This window comes from Anopheles gambiae, chromosome 3 (assembly GCF_943734735.2).
Source record: "Anopheles gambiae chromosome 3, idAnoGambNW_F1_1, whole genome shotgun sequence".
Classification (NCBI taxonomy): Eukaryota; Metazoa; Arthropoda; class Insecta; order Diptera; family Culicidae; genus Anopheles; species Anopheles gambiae.
Window position 1 is genome coordinate 66,076,453 of NC_064602.1, and position 23,080 is coordinate 66,099,532.

Genomic DNA, 23,080 nt, shown 5'->3' on the forward strand with positions numbered 1-23,080 from the left:
TAATGCGAGAATGGACAAGTTTCCCAACCCCGACAAGACATCGAGCGACGACTGACGACATCTTAGAACTGCTCATCAAATATCGATGTTGAGCCAACCCTGACTTCTCCTACCAAACACAGATTAAACAGCAAGCACTGGTATAGATGTAACGTAAAATCATCATCAGCAGCAACAATATTCCATTAAGGTATTGCAACTTTAGAATATAATCAAACGGGGTTTCAAGCTAGGAAAAGTGTTCTCTAAATATATCATAAAAGTAAACAAAAGCAATACGAAAAAGGAGTGTCTGTTATATACGTAACTAAAAAAAGTATAAGTTAGTAACTATATGTGTCAAAATCGAAATATTGAAATAAAGCTTTGGAAAAAAATAAAATAGTTCAAAAACACGATTTTTAGTGCACTAAACAATCGGCGGTACTGGTGAACTCTATTGTCGAAAAACCAGTGGGTTAGGCAATAAAAAACCTACACGGTTTTCAAAATTTGTATCTATGAATTTTGATCCATCTAATTGATCTAATTTTGATCTATGAGGTCTATGAAATGAGTGAAAATGAGCGTCGCGGCGAACGTTCCCGGGTACGAACGAGTTCACCGGTACGGCTGAATGTCTGAAAGACGTGAGGTTAATTTGATTGCTCCTTTCATTCAATTTTAATTATAATGGTATGTAAATGTAAGTAATGAAACAAACCTCACGTTTTTAACTTACTTTATTAGTCCATTAAAAGGTTTTTCTATTTTTTCTCTAATTGCGTTTGATATTTCGTTAATCAGACGCACCCTACTATTTACACATATTACCAGACATTGAACCGTTTACAACTTTACACTTATAGTTTCCTGAATATGGTCACATGGATAATTTTAAGTACAGTTCGCCAAATTCAACGTGAAGAGAGAAAGATAAGCAACAATCGAGAAAGAAGAAAAAAATTCACTTTAGCAACGAATAGAAACAGGGGAGAAAGCAATCTAGAGCGTAAAATAATAATATAATAATATAATAATAATATAATAATAATAATAATATTAATAATAATAATAATAATAATAATAATAATAATAATAATAATAATAATAATAATAATAATAATAATAATAATAATAAATTAAGATTGAACATAGCAAATAAATCATTAATATTACTAGCTGATACAGGAACATCAATACATTTATGCAAAGCAAGCATTTTAGAAAAAAGCATGACCCAATACGTTCTGATACAATATCATTAACTGAAGGGATATCTAATACACCAATTTATTCAAAAGGAAGTACAACATCCACTATAAACTTCAAGAATCTAGAATTGGAACACGATTTTGTATTACTTCCATATGAATTCAATATAGAAGCAGATGGTATATTAGGCACAGACTTTTACAAACTATACAAATTTTCAATAAATTATCATTTAGAAATGATTACATTTACGTGTCAGGGAGAAAAAAATCAGCATAGCATCGAAGAAGATGGTGAAAAAGTATTTAAAGTATTTGAGTATTTTATAATTTATTGAGATAAAATTCCCACTTCAGAAATTTATACTGTGAAGAAAATTGTAACAGAATATAACGATATATTTTGCATAGAGCATGATCCAATTACTGCTAATAACGTTTACAGTGAAAAAAATGAATTGAACGATAATATTCCTACGTATATACCAACATTTAAACAAATACACTCGCAGGCTGATGAAATACAAAGTAGGCAAAATGGTTAAGAATTAAATAATTAAATACTCAGTCTTCCCAAATAACTCACCTATTTTACTGGTTCCAAAGAAATCAACGGATGATAACAAAAATGGAGACGTGTAGTAGTTTTCAGGCAGCTGAACAAACTGGTTATACCAGATAAATTGTCATTGCCAAGAATAGATTCAGTATTCAATCAGCTATGGAGAGCAAAATATAATTATGTGATATAAAAGCCTTTAGCCACCCTATAGCGTTACTGCTGGTATAGGCGTTACAATACCATTGCGCTATAGTGGTAGCGCTGATGGAGCGGAAACGTAGATCACTCTCACTTGATACGCCGAACAGTAAAGACACGTTAAGGAGATTTTTCAAATTACTAATAGTTTAGTTAGGTTAAATTAGGTTTTAGTTAGGTTAAGCATCTAATGTTACAATAAAATAACAATTATATATTAACACCCTTGATCTCATGTCTGGATTCCATCAAATACCATCAAATTTAGAAAATGATTCAAGAAAATTTACAGCTGTAGATAATATTAATGATACATTAGACCCATTAAAAAATCTAACACCAAAACCAAACCCATAGCGGTCCAGAAAACAAATATATAAGCCATTTTGGTTCAGGAACTGATCATAATCTCATGCCGGTCTTGTACCTGTTACCGAATCTATAACAGTCTAGGAACCGATACTGGACCCACACTGGTTCTGGAATCAATAATGAAATCATACTCGTTCTGGCAAACAGACTGATCACGGTGTTCGAACGGCAGTCGAAAGGACCAGCAGGCTTCAAATGGAACAACAAAATATTGTCAACTAACTAAAAGAGATGCACGGTTAATCGATTTCTTGAATCTTTTTAACTATACAACACGAATAAATAATCTAATCTTTTTGGTCAACCTTAATAAAAATAAAAATAATCTTTTGGTCGTTCAATTTTTAACCTCAAAGTTGACAAATTCAATCATTAACAATAGAATTTGTTTAACTTCCAATTATGGTGTTTTTGATTATTTTGGCCAGAATTAGACAAAAAAAGTTTTATAAAGTGCCTTTTTTTTAAAAGCATGCTCAGAAAGATTGACTATAGAATGAGATCAAAGTTTTAAGTCTATTTTGAGAACTGGTATTGGTCCACTGGAGAACTGTAGAACTGGTCCACAGTATTTACAAGAAAACTGCGAACATAGTGAATTTAATTAGCCACTGTATCTACTCTGCTACTATTTTGTGATATCACTTTCAACAAGATTAAATTACCCGGAGGTAGAACAACACTAATAAAACATACCTTAAATGATTCAACATTTTTGGGATGTATTTTTTCAATGAATTTTATTGTTTTTTTTTAATATTTTTTATGTATTCCTTTCATTTGTTTAACTCCATTTTGCTGTTGTTGTTTGGTATGCTTCTTTAGCATTCCGTTCTTTCTCGTTCCCCCTCTTTAATGTTATATATCTATGACTTTATTTGTAATCATCAATAACAATGTACAGTAAAATCAATAAGTTTTCATATCATTTTTATTTTGTTCGAGTTGTTTGAAGAACGAAACGATTTGTTGTTATTGCGCACGTAAGTTTTCCCATTTCACATTTACCTTCTTTTGCAGATGTTTCTATTCTGCTTTCGTCCGTGTTAATGAGGTGTTTATGTGCGGTGTTCCGTTTAAACTTTACTTGTATTACTTATTACTCAGTATGGGTAGAAGTTATTTAATTCGTCTTGTGTGCAATGATACATAGTACGCAATCATCGCCCTAACGTACTAAAACCGCGAATGCAAATGGCGAATGTGAGAGGAGATCGCATGTTGTTGCCGGTTGAATGTACATCGTCTCGAAGCCATCCAGTTGCAATGTCCGAGTGTCGATAATACTACACCCCTTGGTACTCGGTAATAGTGCTGGGTGAACTGCAATCCGTAAACTGTCATTTTAACCAAGCCCAGATGCCTAATGTCGCATCATTGAGTTGGTATGGTTATTTTTAAAAGATTTTTCCTCTCTTTATTATCATCGTCCTCTGTATCGCTTGGTTTTGCACGTGTTGTTAGTGCTTTTTAGAACTTTTTTCACTGTCACTTCTATTTGCTTTATTAACTTTTGTGTTTAAATTTCGCTAACTTTTTTTTGTGGATGAATTAAATCGTATCTTATATTGTGTGTTTGTGTGTATTCCTTTATGAACTACTATTAGTTTAGACTAGATATAACCATTCTTACTATCTTTGTTCTCTTCTAACTCTTCGAGCGTTGTTCTTAAATTTATTTTTGTTTTTTTTTTGTCTCATTTTTTCATTTATAGTTTTGGTTCCTTCGTGTGAAGTTTGATTTAGTTTGTTAAATGTTGAAAGGAATTCCTACGCTGTTAAATTTTGTGATGAGTGTTTTTTTTCTCTCTCAAAAACGCTCCAAAAAGGTTACGAGAAGGCTCAAACTAACACGCTGAATAAATAAACACTTCTAATTTGATAATGAAATGCAAAAAAGAGGAAAGATAAAGATAGAATATGATAGTACTTCAAGAAACAAGAACATTCAAATATATGCTTTCTTGTTATTATCTTGTTACCTTTTCTACATTGTTGCAGCGCACTTTTCGCTCAACAGAACAAGAGGTAAAACGTATTCCGTTTAAAAATTGTTTTTCATATAGGGTGGGTTACAATCTCTTTTTCATTCTTTCCTGTTTTTAAAGGGGGGAAGGGGGGGGGAGCTCTATCTTACATTCCCTGGGTTTTTTTGTGTAATATGTAAGTGTATGCACTGTTTACCGTTAAGTGTTGTGTCTTATTATGTTTTTTAGCCCTTATCCGAAACGCAGGCTAAATTGCATATGACTGTTCCCGCGTTGCTGTGTTACTAATACACTAATAAGACTCATTCTTTGCATTACTATCGCTTGCGCTTTGGTAAAGTTCGAGCAACACTTTGGCGTTTATTAAATGTTTCACCACACTTCCTCACACACGCTAAAACAAACAAGCTCTCAAGGGATGGTCTTAAGTAGAGGTGTTTATTTTAAGAAGGTGTATAATGTCTGTTTTTTTTTGTAAGTACATGTGTTTGTGTATATGTTTGTGTGTAAAATCCATTCGAAGATATACCACCTATATCCACTTGCATGCACAACGATCCTGTTATATAGAGAAAGGACGAAGGAAAGCAAAACATCAACATCTCCTAGATGTGCGGACAAACGCGCCTTGCAACAAGACGTTCAATTCTAAGTAGATATCTTCACTCGGATTTGAATACAAACACTTACACTGACACACAAACAGGCGTGTGTGTTTCTGTTTTTTTTTTTTTATCATTCATAGCTTTATTTTGTAACAAGGTTTTTGTGTGTCAATGTGTCCAGGTGTGAGTGAGTGTTATGTCATGTTTCCCTTGCTAAACCCTAACTTAATATCGTATCCGTTTTGTTTAAAGATATACATACGTTTTGAATGTGATTTGGTTGTTTTTTCTTCTGTGTTTTGTTTATTTAATTACTCTTCTATTCCTATGATACAAACTTAAACCAGAGAAAACATGTGAAATTCTTGCATGTGTTTGTTCTCGCCACGTGCGGTTTAACACATGTGTGCCTCTTACTTTGCGATGTTATTTCTGCGGTTTGAAACAACTTCTGTATTGCCAGCCTGTGTACCGCCCTGTTCTTATTACTGTTTTCCACTCTTTTTTGTTGTGCACCAGCACCAAGGGATTGTTTTAGTTTCGAAGGCTTTTAGTGACCAGTAGCTAAATGGGAGCACACATACACACACACACGTCCTCTGTACCGCATCCCAAAAGCTAGTGGAAGGAAAACATCTTATTAACATTTTTCTCTCTTTTTTTTAATTCTAACATAAGACACGACAAGAAAGTGAACAAATTTTGGAGGAAGAATCGGGGGTACTGAAGTGTTCGAGGACACTCCGGCGGGGAGATAGGGACTGGCACGACTGACCGGCTAGGGAGGATATACACACATACACTAACGTACAAGAGAGATTTACAGTTCGAGAGTGTCGAGAGGAGAGCTGGGTTATTTAGTGTTCTCTACTCGTTAAAGCTTGATTTTGTTTTTTTTTTTTTAACTTTTAACTATATATCGACAGTACGAATTTTCTGCCACGGGGGGGTGGAGGACTTCCTCATTTATACCGGGAAGCAGACAGCTCGGGGACTATCGAACCCAGAAGGTGGGGAAGGAAGAAAAAGGCGATGGTGGAGTAGGGTAGCGATCACTATTGGTTGTTAAAAAATCGGTCCTCTGGAAGATTTTACAACGTAAACAATTATAAGAAATTATCTGAAAACGACACTGTCGGCAGTCGTCAATATAGCGCATGGTAAAGGCACGGTGAGCGCCAAAAGTTTACAGGAGCATTAAGTTCCTCGTAATGTATAAAATGTCTAATAAAATCTGACATTAACCAACATTAAATCAAATACTAATATTCTCAATCTACATATCTGCAACGGTAACTAACACAGTTGGCAATCCTCATTGACATTAAGTCATGTTACCTCGAACTCCGTGGTGACAACAAGGATTAATTTGCATGGTTTTATGAAACAAAAGCATTACTACAACAGCGGATGAGATATTACAATAGAGGCGCATGATTAAACTCAGCATAGTAGTCCTAATCGGTCGAATACAGTTAAGAAACTTCCTCGAAATCATTACAAAATCACAATAAATGTCACCGTGCCTCTAGAAAACCAGCGGTAAATGAAAGTGTCTAACATAGGGAAGGGAATATCTGGGAATATAATTCCCCGTAGAAACGCATTCACTCGCCATGATTTTGAACCAAACGGTTTGTAAACATCTGAGTAACGCACCAATTGTACACATATTATGGTAGTGTCGCTCGGATAAAGTGTTTATAAGTCATTGTCCTAGCTCAATGAAAAGGCAAACTGAGAGGAACATCTACATATCAAGTAGTGCAATTACAACGTACTGTTTCATTGCTTGCGGTTGTATTTGGTACGCTGGCTTATGGTTATTGTTTTTTTTTCAGTTGCTTTTTCGCCTCGATAAAATCTTCCTCTGGTATGGTTTGCACCTCCACTTGTTTGTTATTTCTACATTCGTAGATATCATTTTTGTTTTAGCCCTTTTTATCGTTTATCTCGAATTACGCCTCGTACGCACCATTGCTCCACATCTAGATACTCTAGAGTTTAATGTTATAACTGTTATGAAGTGTTACAACTGAAAACGCATTTATGCGCGCTGGATGTGGCTGGATGTGGTGAGTGGTAAACGTACAGTAGTGTCCACTTTATCGACACACCGCATACCATTTATTGAGTACGCATACCGGGTAGAATGTGTGTATGTTTGCTGTTGTTATTTTCACTTCTACTGAACAAAACTCTAACAATACATGCGCGAAACACAATCGTCTAAATAGTAAGAGGGCGTGAACACCGCTTCCCTTAAACATAACTTAACCAACGTAACGCATCCAAAACGGGTAACGAACAGTAACGCACCAATGTGCTAACGATTCCTAAGTAAACAATGCTTTTCTCCCCTCTACCGATCGAAAGAGTACAGTGTGGCTGGGAGGGGGGAGAGATAAGCCAAGGTTGCTGTGGAACACACACGCAATAAACAAACGTCAGAAACGTCATAATAAATAGTATTACCGTACGACTACTACTAATAATGTCACTAATTGCTTCTTATCGCTCCCAACCCCCACTTGCTTCTCCAAACCCCTGGCTGAGTTCCGCTCCGTTTGGTTATCTCTACCGAGACGAGTGACACCGAGGCCCGAGTTCTGCATTACAGCCCCGAGTGTTTTTTTTTTTTTTATTTATCTATACTATGTAAGTAAATATGCCCCTTTAATACTTTCTTGACTAACCGCGAGTGCGAATATTTTACATTACAATCTTATTTCGTAAGAGCCATATCCCATATACTGGAAGAAGAAGTAGCAAAAACAAAAAGACATTGTACAATGCTGCCACTTATGACGCAATGTCACAAAAATGGGAAATTGTTTTAGGGGACCATCGAAGAATCGGAACCAAAATGAGGTCAATGGGGTTTCTTTGCTTCACAGCGAGATGTACATTTGCGCAAAAGGGAGAACACATAGATTGTGAGCAGCACTTGAGGGAGAGTGAAGAAAGTGGATGACAAAGTAACTAAATCTTTGTTCCCATTAATCCAGACCAGAAAACTACAGTATCGGAATACTCTACTGATATATCGTAAGCGACGCCATTTATAATGGGATGAAAGAAGAACAGATGCTTAAAGTCCGCTCGTACAGGACACCTCACTTCGGAGGATGGCGTTATGCCGCGGTGCGGATGGGAAAGGGATGTATCATCGAGTTGGTTTAAGTTCTTTGACTTTGGTGTTACGCTTTCTTTACTTACATCATGTAAGTTTTCTTATTTTTTTTGTTTGCTTTGTTTTAATTTTTTATTTCAAGTACGTGCTAGTTTGCTTCCATAGTGCGTTTGTTCACTGTTACCAGAACGCTTTCGTTTTGCATGTTTTTGGTAAGTGTGCATGGGTTTTAATTAGCTCATCCGAATGTTCATATTTCCCCAAACAAATGATTACGACTCCTCCTACCTCCTTGTATTACCCATCGCACAACTCCGTCTGTGTGTCATGCGCAACACACTGGTCACTACCGAGTGTTATTAAACTATTGTAGATACTATCTCGGATCTAGTACTTGAAATATTTCACTTGCAACACGGTAATTCTCCTTGTTCACTACCATTAGCCCCTCCTTTTCGATTTGCTAGCGTTAAAGAATCGAGAATCGAAACTTGTTGTCATTAAAATGCCTTTATTTACTGCAATTAACTACATTCAAACGATGTTGCGGTCAACTTTTCCACTGTTTGTTTGGTTGGTTGGTTATTTTTTTGTTTTCGGTAAGTTCTGGTTTTGCATTATTTTTTTTTTTAGTTTGTTTCCCCCATTCAAGTTTCGGGTGTTGTTGCCGTTGTAAGATGTTACATGATAACTTTTTAAGGGCGTGGGTGTGTTTTTGGTTTCCTTTATTGCGAAGGAGGATAACTTTACTTTTATTTTAGTTTTATTTTATTTTATCATTTGGTTGGCTCCGTTTTGGTTGTTTGTGGTATTCAACACACGTTCGCTCGCTCTAATACGCACACATTTTTGTTTTGTTTTGTTTTGGTTTTCGGTAACAATTTCGACATACTGCATGGTGCGAAGCCGGTGTTTTAGTCGATCTGCAACACATGCACACATGCACAATAAACTTTACTGGCCACGTGTATATCGCTTTGCTTCCTTCGGTCGCGTTGTATGGACTAGCTGCGATCGCGTGCGATCGGTCGTTCAAATTTTTATAAACAAAACTCTGTGCAATTGTAATAAACGTCAACGTACGTACACGGGTTGGTTGGTTGGGTGTAGTGTGGCTGTTGTTTTATATGATTAATTATCTTCTCTTTCGAGTTTTGCCTTCTTTTCCAGCTGGTATCCACTCCACTGTCTCGATATCTTGTGTATTGCACTAGATTGTTATAGTATGTTTGTGTGTGTGTGTATCTGTGTACTTTATACTTATGCTATCACTAAGTAAAGTGCTGTATCTCTTACTTATAGAAATAGAAATTTGTCACTTTAAGTGTAACTGGTAGTGTTTGCTTCCGAACGATCCTCCCGAGCTTCCGATTCCCGCTTTCCCATCCCGCGCGCGCTCGCGCACTCCCGTGGGGAAGCTGCGTGGGGGGTGGGACGACAGAAAGTATGACCGAGTGCGGCCGGTTTACTTTCTTAAAAGGCTACTACTGTATACTTATCACTATTACTCCTCTCTCCTGGCTACTGAACAGAACGAACCGGAGACACTCGCTCCTAATCCTAATGAAACACAAAAACCGAGAACGGGCAACGATTGTTTCGAAGAAACTGTAACTAACATGCTTTCGACGCTTACAAACACTCCGTCTCTCTCTCTCTCTCTCTCTCTCTCACACACACACACACGCACGCACGCACAATGATTCTCACGCGCACACACACACACACACACACACATTTCAACACACACGTAGCGCTCAAGGTGTTACCACATTTGTTGCAACTCTGTCCCAAGCAATCAAAGTCGGCCGAAATATGGCGTTTGAACATAATGAACCAACTCTTCTTCCAGGTAGTTCTTCGAACTCTGAAGTCTGAGAGGCATGAAATGTCCGATGACGTCACTCGCTCATATAGCTAAAACGACAGAATCTTTTGAGATTTGATCTCTGATCGATGCTGTCCGAAAAAGCAGAATGATAGCAACAACAGTCTAATGTTAACTAAACAGCATATTTTGACGACATTAAACCATCGGCGCAGAGTTACATCCGAAATGGGATTACATATGGGATGGTGGGGTCATTTCTAGCTCAATCCTCGAGAGCGTGCGATTCCACCACCATCAGACAGACGAAACGACAAAGTCATTGCAAACAAAATGGTCCAACTTTCAAACGGGGAAGCGACAAACACCCGCAATTCAACGCGCACAACTGATCACGACATTCCAGCATGCAGACCATTTCACCTGGCAGCACCACGCACAAACTATCACAGATCTTCTCTCTTATCTCTCTCTCTCTCTCGTGCTAAACACGCCACAATCCACGCTGCACTTTCAACCGTTTGCTGCTATCCAGCCGTATCGCTTCCCTCTTCATCGACGGATATACACAGGAGAGGGGAAAAAGTGGCAGAAGGATAAAGGTCCTGTTATCCAATTGTCTGGTCCAATTCCACACTCTACTACTGCACGGTCCCTCTTCTACTACCCAATCAAAAGGTATCCCTCCGGTGTGTTGTTCCTACCGTTGCTCTTGGTTGTACCACTGTGCTCACCCGCATCCGTTCCCGAATGTGACCTCACACAACGCGCTTCTCCTCTTCGCCAGTGTCTGCCGATTGCTCGCGAAAGTGCTTCATTTCTTCTGCTTTCAATGCTTTGCTCGGGCCACATTAAGATGGTAGGTGTGCCAAAACTGAAAACCGTTCACCATTCACCGACCGAAACACTGGTGCCGGACCGGAACCGAAAACTGTACCTAGCTTCTCAAAAACCCGTATGTGAATGTTGCGAAACGGACTCTTAGCTTCCTTGCCTACTATTTAATTCGTAATTTTCACCTCTCTCTCTCTTTCTATCCAAAAACGAGTCAACTTTGATTGCTTCTTTTGTTTCCCAATGGATTTTTCCGTTCTATTCTTATTCTTCTTCTTTTCCGCTTAACTAGTCTGTCGCATTTGATGGGGGGTTTTATATTTAAAATAAGTTAGTAGTGCACTAGTACTAATCCTAGATAGCAAATGGGGGAAGAGTGTGTGAGGAGGGAAGGAGTGAATCTTGCTTAACTATCAATCGATTCGATTTTTGATTCATCAATGTATGTGTGTGTGTATTTGTGTATGTGCGTGTGAAAGAGTGCACATGTGTACGTGTTTTTGTGTCCTTGATTATTTCTACCACCTGACAGAGAGTTCCTTTCTTTGCGTATCAACGCTCTTCTCATCAGCATTCAAATCTTCCTCAACACTCTTTTTCTATACACTCTTTCGACATTTTCCATCGTCCTTGCTTTAGTGGTTGTCCTGTGACGTTCGCGCCCCGTATCGTGACGTTTTTTTTTGTTTGTTTGTTTCATTAATAATAAGATGTGTAACATAGAACTTTTTCCTTTCTTGTATAATTAATTTTTCCATTAGCCTACACACGTGTTCGAACAAAAACATCAAACGGTACACAATAATACTCTCTCGATAAATTGTTCTGTGTTCATCGTTTTTTGCACATGTTTTGTTTCGTTTAAATTAAATTGTTATGTTCGCTATGTTCTGCTTTTTTTCATTTTCTTCAGCTTTGTTTTGTTTGTTTGTGATTTTTTGTTCATGCTGATAACAATTTAATGCATCTGCTTCAAACGAATCCGTGCATTTAACTATCTCTTTTCGTACTATTTTTTGTTTACTTCTTCATTTTAAGTTGCTATTGCTCAACACTTTCGCTACCAAAACGATCGGTTAGGATACCTTTTGGTTTCCTTACGCACTGTTTTCTATCGCAACTGCCGGCTGTTTTAACTGGAACGCGCACTGCTCTCCGTCTGTGACACCGTCGTACGTGGTTCGTCGTGCCGCAAAAGCTCGATAAAGTGACACGCAGAGGCGGTTACGATCGCAGGGAGCAAATATCGAAGCGTGCGCCAACAACAACGACCATCGATCATCGGAGCAATCAAGAACGCAAGTGCGGCACGCGCGCATGGCCTTATCCTAGTTTCCTGTTCCGCGAAATGGAGAAGATGCGCGTTCACTTTCTACTGGCTCTAGGTCTCGCAGTGGAATCATTGTGTGTGTATGTTTTTCATTATAAAACTATTAAACTTTGCCTTCTGTTGTTACTGCTGCTGTTGCTGATACTGCTGATACTTGCCGCTGCTGCTGTTGCTGTGCCCCGCTGCCTCTGCTCATCCCCTTGATGCAGTGTACTGCTTCTGCCTTACTAATATGGTTTGTTTTTGGTTCTTTTTAAATACGACTGCGGCAGCGGTCGTGGGGATTGCACCTGTACAACAGTAGTTCGGCCGCCACTACCAGTGCATTGTTTCTATACAGCTGAAGCATCATTTAGAGCCATGCGCGCTCGCGCTCTAAGGTACCGTGTGTGTTTGTGTATTTCTCTGTGTGTTTCTGTGTCTAGTAACGCTTCCTCACTGTCTCCTAGCCAACATGTTCGGCGACGACCTAGGACGATCGGCGCGTGATCTATCTCGGTTTAAATGGATCGCGCGACGCCACCACCCGTGTGACACACAAAGCTTTCTACAACGCGGTTCACCCACACCCTGAGTGTATGTGTGTGTGTTTATGTGTGAGTTTTTGTTCGAATTGTTTACTCCCTTCTACTGTTCTCAGCTCATTCTGTCTCAGGGTTAACTCATCTCCTCATCTCATCATGTTATACATTCAAGAGCAAAGGAAGGAATCTGATTTTAGACTGTTGTCGATTTTGTCCATACCGCGAATTTCTCTGTAAGAAATTAAAAAAGAAAGGAAAGTTGAGAGAGACATTTCAGTAAAATTTAGGCAGACGATTTTTGATTCTTTTTTTTTCTTTTCGGGTGGGAGTGGAGCTTGGCGAGGATGGAGAGCGGATGTTATTCGGGTTAGGATGTTCGAAAGAGCGGGGAACATGTATTTTAGTTTGTTTCGTTTGAACAAACCGGATCATAGGGAAAACGGATTAGATTAGCTCAGGAGGGACTGGGAAAGTTGTATATGCAGAAGAAGAGATAGGGTTGGATAGTTTGTGAAAGCGGTACAGAGCAGAAAGGTTTATATATTTGTTGTGTATTTATATTAGAAAAGATTACAAACAGGAAGGAGATTACGAGGGGGTATTACGATCGTGGACAATCATGCAACCGCGAATCTCCTTCGAGCGTGCGCTTGAAAAATAGAACCAGCGAAGAACAGAGAGAAGAAGAAGAGAAGAAGAAGATGGAGAAAAAGAGTAAAAGGAGAGATAGAAGTAGAAAAATGGTAAAACCAGAGGAAAAGAGTAGCATAAAAGAAGCAAACGAAAAAAAAATAAAAGAGAAAAAATTAAAGAAATAGGAAGAAGGAAGAAAATGCATGTAGGAATGGAGGGAAGACACTATGAAGATTCATAAAGGAAGATCGCAAAACAAAGTGTGGTGCATTAGTGAGTTATGGATGATTTTTTTGCAATCTCATTTGGAACGTGGGAAACAAACACGGTTTGTGTGTGAACTCCATCTTGCGGAGTAATATAGTTAAAGTAATCATGTTGAAATACAATCAAACAAAGCTATTTTCGTAAGATTTTACTGTGCATAAACAACTCGTTTTAAAATACAAGGTAAGTAGTAAATCGGTGCTGTACATAGGATGAAACAGTGTTATCCATGTCGATAGCAAAGAGGTAAAACTTTTGGGTGCAACATTGTATTATTGAAACCTAAAATGGTTCCTTAGAGAATAGTTTTCCAATTTTTGTTTCATTACTTTTGCTTTTTTTAAATGCTTGATAAAAGAGCAATGTATTACAATTTGAGGATGTTCTACACAAAGGGACACAAACAAACGCAAATGCTAGTAGTAGTGGTCAATCGAATTGAATTATAATATACAACATTTGAGAATAATTATTTATAATACACAGGTCTCGAATTCGCGAAAAGTAAAAAAATGTTTAAAACTGTTTTCTGTTCTTCAAATGCACTAGTTATACTGAAATAAAACTATTCGTGCTATTTTCATCGAGACGATTGGCGATTAAACGCCATATTTCACATTGTTTATCATCCAAATCAAACATTTCGTTCCAATGAGAAGATTACACCAAGCCGAGTAGAAAACAGATAGATGTAGCAAAAACGATGAAGAGAGAGAGAGAGAAAGATAAATAGTGTTATCAGTATAAAAGTTTTGGAAGAAACAAAGGTGGCCAAGCAGCAATGTTTTTAAGTAGTACAGAAAAGAAAGGGGAAAAAAGAAGAGATCAAAGGGTGGAAAAGCGTTGTACGGGATATTACTTGGAAGGAATGTTTAATGGGATAGAAAATAAGAACAGCGAAATAACAGGTTTAACTAAATAAAGTAGAAACAGATTTCCATTTTTTTTTTCATTTCTAGCAAGTTACAAGTTGTGGGTATAAAATGGGGTATTTTTATCGTCTTTTTAGTATGTGTTTCTTTGTTTTGTAGTTTTTTTTGCTTTGCTGTTGTTTCATTTATTGCTTTCATTGTGGTGTGCATTATTCTTCCGCCTTGTACAACAAATACACTACACACAATGTTGCGTTGTAATGTATTGGTGAAGGGAACCAACCTGAAAGCTAACAAATGACACTCACACTGTCCACAGTTGTTCAATGTTAGAAACGTTACGACATTTCGCAAAATCCATATTGACAAAACAACCAATTCGACATTAGGTAAGAAATGAAGACATAATTCGAACAAATCGAATCATACGATAAAGATGGAAGTATAACGGAAGTGTTTATTCGCTAAATCTTTACATTGAGCGAACTAAACTCAGTATTGCAATGTGTGTCAAAGACAAGACAAGAAGATTACGCAGAGAACGTGAAAAAGAAACAAACAAAAAGTGTTCAGTTTTGACGAACACAGAGACAATCTTTAGGTTGAAATAAGACAAAAGTTATAAACAGAGGGAAACGAAAGAAAACTTAATAGTACAGGAAGGTAGAAGGAAAACGACAGATCGAAAACATGTACGCTACAAGGGGTAAGGGAAAGTGTGAAAGTACACATAGAAAGGAGCTAATAACTTAAAGAAACTAAACATTGACAACGATAAATGAAAAAAGAAGAAAAAAGACAATTAACAATGTAATGAGAAAAAAGAGAAAACAGAGAGATTTAGAGAGAATAAAAATAAAAGAAAATTTCAACAAAACCAAAACTAAAACAAAACATCAGAGAGCAACGTTACATGAAAAGAGAGACACACTGACAGAAAGGGTAGATGCTGACTAACAGTACATCGAATTGTTGTTTTGTAGAGACACTTATGTTGTAAAGAAAGAATGTTTTGTTGCAAATTGTTTGAACGATTTGTGTATGTGTGCATATGTCGGTGTGTCTTTGAGTTTGTGTCGTAATGTAATGTAAGAACTGCTTTCAGATTGTGTTGAAAGTTGAAACTGATAATGAAGAAATAGTAAAAGATTAGCACATGTTGGGAGGAAGAATCAAACAACGTAAAAATCGTAACAAGAATCGTTATGCCCACGATACGGATAGAGATGGAACTATATCCCAGGCAGCCAAAAACTCCCCACAGGAATGGGTCCTCGCTCCAATCTCGCATTGATGAAGCAACGGCTCCAAAGAAGACAAAAAAAGAATTACCCGCATAGCCATATTTTTGGTTTCTTTCTTGTTTTGCAGCAAAAAGGGCCTGCTTTCCTTCGTAAAGGCGGGTTCGTACATTGGTAAGTACATTTTAATTTTAATACTGTCGCGCGCATTTATTATTGAGGCATTAATTAAAGAAAAAGCTGGACTTTTTTCCCTGCATTGATTACTGTTGCAAACTTAATGGGTGCAAACAACAACAAAAAAAAACAAACACATTCATTCATTCATTACTAACAAACGGAAGAGAAATGGTAAGGCAACGATATAATTGCATTAGTAACAACAAACGGTTTTGTAGGGAACAAAATCGAACAACAGAGTCTAAAATATGGACAAGCAATATTAATGACATATTATTATTACTGATTCACGCCATAACCCACGAACTGTGTGTGTTGGTGTTGTGACGTGTTCTAATACTATACTTTTGGGGTAGGTGTTTGTGTTTATGTGCGCGTGTTTGTTTGTAATTGTGGGTGTATGTGTCATCTTACAACTAAACAGAACGGGTTCTACGTCTAATAAACTATTCATAGCTATAATAGCTAGCTGGATATTACATCTTTGTAGAAGAGATGCGCACCTCTCCTCTAATTGCGCCACCCTTTGCGCAGTGTGCAGTGGTGGTTAGTGTAGTATGGAATAGAGCGAAGAAGAGCAGTACCAACGATAACGGAAGTATTTTCAGTAATGATCAGTAGTAACACAGCTACTACACGCTACTCTAAGATGTAGTATTACTTTTTCTTCTTTCGTTTCGTTTTGGTTCTATTACAAGGTTTAGTCACTATCACTGCAAAACAGAGGCGCACTACAACAGAACGGCAGAGAGAGAGCTAGAGTTGCGTATCTTGCACCAAGCATCGCACGGTTCGGCCATTAGAGAGAGAGCAGCACGCAACAGAAGAGGTTAAAAACAGGCACAGGCAGGCAGGCATTTCGGACGATGTTTTCCTCGGCTCGGGATGAAGGGTTGTGTTCCACCGCGGACACTTGTGCAGCTTGTTCCCCTAGTCCAAGAGAGTTCAGAAGAGATAAAGAGCACACTTCGCATGTGTGAGTGTGGTAGCAGCTGCTCTTTTGTGGGTTCTTCAGATTGCCAGGAACTTGGGATTTGGTCAGCCAGACGGCGAGTTACTGCAAATGCATATCTAAGAGAGCACACACACACACACATACGGTCGATATGGAAGTTTTAATTGTGGGATACCCGAAACACCGAACCATCATCGTCATCATCATCATCATCCTTGCGCAAACAGGAGAACAAGCGGCTCAACAGGCTCTACTGCATATCCGCGACTACTGATGAACTAGGCAATAAACATACAACAGGCGGCACAGGCACACTAGGGGCGCTAGATGAATAGGGCACAAGCGGAATGTACACTGGGTGGGGCGTGAGACAACAGGTGGACACAAAACTAAACAAATTGCACGTGATGTTTGGTACACACCACACGCTTGCATACTGATTCATCCGAGCATTCATCATCCACCGGGCCGGAGAAAGGGTGCACAACCACACGTGTAGATACGTATAGACATTTCACAAACATTTCGAATTTAAACAATAGTTTGATGGGTTTTTTTCTGATTACAGTTTACGTACACAACAAGAAACTCACACTACTAGTGTGGGATGGTGTGGGATGATCTTGTGGGTTCTACGACTACAGTGATTTGGAAACGTGTTTCAGTGTTCGGAGGGAGTGTGTGTGGTTTGACTTACACAACAACAAAAAAACATGAAAAGAACGCTATGCAAAATGTCTATGACTTGCTATGTGGAACTATGATAGGAGTCGGATCCTACTACAGAAACTAACATTGCACCAATGAAATGAGTTTGTTAAACAATAAAAACGAGTCGGTGATCTCTACGTACGTGTACGCTAATGAATGTAGCGAACGAAAAACAGGAACAAACTTAAAACATGTTTGTATAATACATTCACCCACAATCGAGAGGCTCAAACGAGAGAGGCATGCCACCACCACCGGTGGAAACGGGTTAAATCCTTTTTAAAGGCTATAATCACAGTACAAGGAGTAATAGTGGGCAAAGACAGTGCCTTCAACAATACACCACCACACACATACATTCCATTGAACATCATCTTTAAAGCACATTACGACCCAACAACCCTTAATGCATCGCCACGATTTAAAAGGAAATTACTATGTAACATTTGACCACATATACACACGTTGTGCGTATGTTGCTTATCCTTTTGTTTTTTTTTTTTTTTGTTAACGTGATACTTAATTAACTTCCGGTTATTCACACACACACACACACACACACACACGCATCCATGGCATTCTCGTCAGTGTGCGCACACATGCAGACAGAACACATACAAGAGATGAAACAGAAACGTAAAAAAACATAAACATACAAACGAGCGAACGTGTTAACACTGTACACAGCAGCAGTTCATCCCTATCAGCCGCTATCAGGATTGGTACGATGCGTTTTTTTGTTTTTGTTTTTGTTTTTTTGCCTAATTGTTCGTCATTTTCGCTACAGCATATGGGAGTTTTTGTTTTTGTTCTTCTCATTCACTAATTTCCGTTTCCTGTCACCAAAATCACCGACCAGCGCACCATCACCCATCCACTCACTCGTTCTTCGTTCCTTGTGTGCTGTTGTGTGTTGAAATGTGTTGTACTGGTGTGTGTGTGTGTGCACGAGTGTGTGCGTGTTTAACTTGTTCTGTATTTTACTTCTTTGGTTCTTTCAATAGCTACTGTTGCCTGTTATGTACTTGTTATTTCCTAGTTTTTCTTCCATTTTTCTCGTTAGATATCTTTTGTATAATACTTGATAGTTCTTTTCTTCTTCTGCATTATTTTCTTGTAAGACTTCAGCTCAGCCTATAAGTGTAGTTGAGGATTTGTGGCAGCTGTCTGCGGTTAGTAGTAGTAGTAGTTGTTGTTGTGAGTGAGGTGAGTCTGTTTCCAGTTTCTAAAAATAAAAAACTTTACAAATATTAATACAACAACACAAAAATACACAAAACATATTAAAGAAAAAGATACATTATTTTGGCACTACTTGTAGCTTAGGCTAGCTGAAAAAAAGACGAAAAAAAAAGTTAAGTTAAATAAAAACACATACATAATAAATAAAATCAAAAGAAAACAAAATAGTAAGTAAGAAAGGTAGAACATTTATACAAATTGGAGACATCAACATATGAGGTAAGGAAAGAAAACGGGGACAACTCCAAGAATAAAGATAACCACTTATCGCAATTCCTTACTGTTAAGGGCGACAACTAGCAAAGTGAAAGAAACATATCATTCAACGGGAAAGAAAAGAGAGAGAAAAAACATGAAATTAATATAATCGTTAAAACAACCGCCAACCCAACAGGACGCAGGTAACATGAGAACAACGGAATGTAAAACAAAGTACTGGGAAATGAGCATACCACAGCAATAGGAACAAAACCATGGAGAACAGAATCCACCCACAGGCGCATACACACACACATGTTAAACACCAGGGCCGAATTTGGAGTGAGCTGGCATTGTGTTATACTACAACTACACGGGTATAGACAAGGTTCGACCCTTTATTTAAGCTCGTAACATTTTTCCTGACGCGATTAATCCAAGCGGCATTCAAGACTGGACCACTGCGGATGTCTGCTATATGTGTGTGTGTATGCTGCTGCTACTGCTGCTGCTAGTTGCAAAGTTAGAAAATTGAATTCACCTGCCTGTTCCTATTATTCGTTACACAAACCACGGTTAAAGAGCAATTGAGGGAGAAGAATAAATTCTTAGAAGGAAGTAACACAAATCAGGACAGGGAGGGACACAACATTCACACGGCATTCCTACAGTGGCGCGCAATGGGCTGGATATTACTGTGCAGCAGATACGGGGTGCGCGGCGTATGCGTTCGTTTTGAGAGCCACATTATGGTTGTTTGTTTCATTTTATTTCATTTGCTGTATTCAAAACACACTGTATTTTTTTTTACAAAATATACTAAATCGAAAGTAAACTAAAATATAAAAAAGACTTCTTGCGTTAGTAGTCTCCGGAGGGGGAGGTGACTGATGGGGAGCGTTGCGTTAAGCGCGCGGAGGATTTTGCCTTTATATGTTTATTTTTCAACTTTTTCCAAACCCGAACGGGAGGTGGTTGGACTACAACATTATTACATTCATTCATTGATCGCATCCCCTCCATCGAGCCCTCTCCCTCCTATCGTCAAGCGCGGGCGCAAGTGTGCTGCTTGTGTTTACATGCATGAATTGTAAATAATATTAGCGTACGATAAAACCAGGGAGGGCGAGCGGACGGTTGCGACGCACTATTACATGGGAAGAAATGGGGTATCTCAGGAGGGGCATAATAAATTTCCGGGCGGCATAATTATATTAGTGGTTTATAGATAAATAAATAATAATTACAGATGCATTTTGCTATTGCTCTCTCGCGCGCGCAGGACGACATGTATGCTCGGGCGCAACATGTATGCAACACCAACAAAAAATAGATATCCTGACTTAATAACACAAAAATGTAACGCTTTCCGCTTAAGCTTTCTCTCATTCATTTGTTTCCTGTGTTAACGCATTCGTTTTCTCTTTCTCTCTCTATCTACTTTTGCGTACACATGTTATCGCCTGTTGTGTTTGATCTCACTGCAGCCATATCTTATTAAACTACTAAAAACACAACGTGCACCGGGGCGGGATAGATTAATCATTAATAGTTAATTAAGGATTACAACTTAAACTAAAGTAACAACAACATGTAACAACATCAAATCAAGGAAGGCGCTATCATCGGAAGTACATAAAGGAATGGAGCGGGATAAGGATATAGGAGGAGGTGTGCAGTAGTCTAGCTGCAAATCGTTTTTTTACTTAACAATTCCAAGCCCGGAGGTTATAGGATTTTTTTTTCGTTCTTTCGTTGCTTTATGCTAATTGTCTCTCACTTTATATCCTTACACGCTGCAATTAGACACGCGTTCTAGTCATTCAATCCTGTCGGGTTTTTGCCAAACCACGTGACACGTGTGAAAAAAGTGTTCTGGCACAGTGCATTGATGAATCGATTGAATCGATTGCGGTATCAAAGCAAATTGGGTCGTAATACTTCATTGCATAATGAGGGACCGTTAGGTTAGATCGTTCTTACTCTCTTTGAGCTAACTAGCAATAAGGACTGTTCGTACGGTTTTCAACTACCAGTTAAGACAATTGCTTAAAAATAATACGGTTGCAAAACCACCCTGGACTCTACTTAGCTGGCTGTTTCTACCTGTAAATGAAATCTGTCACAAACCTTCTATTTGTGAGAAACTGAGGGAACCTCCTAAAACTGATCAAAACTGCTTACTGGGCAATGGGCAAAAAATAACAGGATATTTGCGACGAAAGAACCTACAACCCCCGGTGAAAGATGTCTTAAGATCACCTCAAAGAAGCTGGATAACCAATAAAATGCATCTTAATGCCTCTCTCTCTTTTCTTTTCTCTCTCATACCGATCGTGCGATTATATACTGAGAGCAACAACAATCATAACATACTAAAGAAAAACATTCTATTAACAATGCGTACACAGAGACAAACTAAATGACACACGCACACACTTGTACACACGCATTTGTTTTGCAGAATTTACCAATTATTTTGAATATAAAAATATACACACTAGCAAAACACGGTGCCGGCAAAACACAAAATCATATCATTTTAAACAGAACCAAAGAAAAACAAACTGAAACAGTTAAACGTTTAAGCTCAAGGAACACAACTTTAATGGAGAAAACACGATAAATTGCTTAACTAAACGAAAGTGTATGCGCAGAAAGAAGGAAATCAAACTCAGCTACAGTGTGTAAATTGTTTGCTTTTCCTCACCAATGTGAACACATTTTACAACAGTTTTAGCTTTTTTATCTCTTTAATTGTCCCTATATTGTTTCACGCATCACGCAAGACGAAGAAGATTATCGCATTGTCCAAGGGTGAACAATCAATGAACCCATCTGGACGATTGCGACAGTATTCGCGCGGGTGGACTACGGAAAATTCCTGTTTGTGCGTTAAGTTTAGAAACGAGCTTTATTTCAACAAAATACAACCAAAGTTTTCCTACACTCGTGAGTTGTCGTCCAATGCGTTTGATAGTAGTCGGTAAGTTTTGTTAAACGAAACTTGTCGGTGTTTTACTCTGTTGGCAACAAGTAGTAACCGAATTGCACTGTGTTTTGGAAATTAAATGGACCCATGCAGTATTTTGTTTTCCTTTTCTTTAAAATGAAGGCACATTTCATGCCCTAAAGAAAGCAAAACCAAATGCAATAAAAGCCTGTGATGTAAAAACTCAGTAGCAACAGTAGGAATTCAATACGTTAACGCTTTATAGTTGGTATGCTTGTTAGATGGATGTTCGAAAGTTGGCTGAAGGTTGAACTTAAAAGCAACCTCCGGTTGATATAAAAACGCGGTAAAAACATGGGGAAACCCGTACCAATTAATATAAGTACAAATTCGACAGTTGGCACAGGCAATCCAACCTCCACGGGTGAAGTCAGACTGTACTACATTGATGCTACTGAGCGCAAAATAAAGCTTCATATGCAATGATTTCTCGAGATGTCTCGATGAGTGAGATCAATGTCTCATGGTCGCTGGCAATGCAGTCCTATTTAGTTTAGTTTCACGTGCGCGGTTAATACATTGTTTTGTTACGTCCATCTGTCTGTGTCTGTGCCATGGTCGTATAAAGTCGTAGTAGTACGGTAGTCGTTTCTTCGTTTGTTCAAGTCCTCTGGCGTAATTATCCTGCGTCAGTATGTGAACCAGAGAGAAGAAGAAAATAACCAGAAGTAACAGTCGTGGAAGTCATTGTCGTAGTGGTATAGTTGTAGTCCCCAAGGTTGGTAGTGATCCATTTCAAACTGTACCGCGTCTTCCCTTCATCATCGTCCAATAGTGTTCGTATCCCTTGTCCCATGTGTTTGGCGTTTCCTGGTGGTGTCTTGTGTCTCTAACCATTTCCCACCATTTCTCTAGGCCTTCGCAGAGTTCCACTTTTCTCCTATTGGTGTATATAACAATTAAATAGAAGGTTAGGAATTTCCTGCAATTTTTGGGCAACATCTGCGCAACTACACAGAGTTAAGCGACTCATCAAAAACACACACACACATAAACAGGACATGAAGCATAATGTACTTAATGATCCCTCCGCTGCTGATGGGAATCTAACAGGGCCTCGCATAGCAAAAAAAAAGAAGGAGTATACTATTGACACTGCACATGGTTTTGTGCGTGGTCCTGGGTGTGTGTGTGTGTGCGTGTATAAGTGTATAGATAAAAGTGTACGTGTGTCTGTGTCTATGAAATGGCGTGACAGCAC

General features: G+C 38.4%; 1 protein-coding gene across 24 annotated transcripts in view; it reads right to left on the reverse strand.

The window, feature by feature from the left end:
- Positions 1–5,034: 5,034 nt before the first annotated feature.
- LOC4577712 (plasma membrane calcium-transporting ATPase 1) overlaps positions 5,035–23,080 on the reverse strand; it is a 67,595-nt gene continuing 49,549 nt past the window's right edge. For 21 of the 24 annotated variants that reach the window (XM_061660316.1, XM_061660315.1, XM_061660314.1 and 18 more), the window contains one exon: positions 5,035–12,798. In XM_061660316.1, the coding sequence (XP_061516300.1) occupies positions 12,761–12,798 (38 nt within the window). In that variant the 3' untranslated portion in view covers positions 5,035–12,760. Of the gene's footprint in view, positions 12,799–16,263; positions 16,832–19,613; positions 22,760–23,080 lie in introns of those variants that run through there. The other 3 variants (XM_061660317.1, XM_061660312.1, XR_009766395.1) reach the window with 2 other exon arrangements.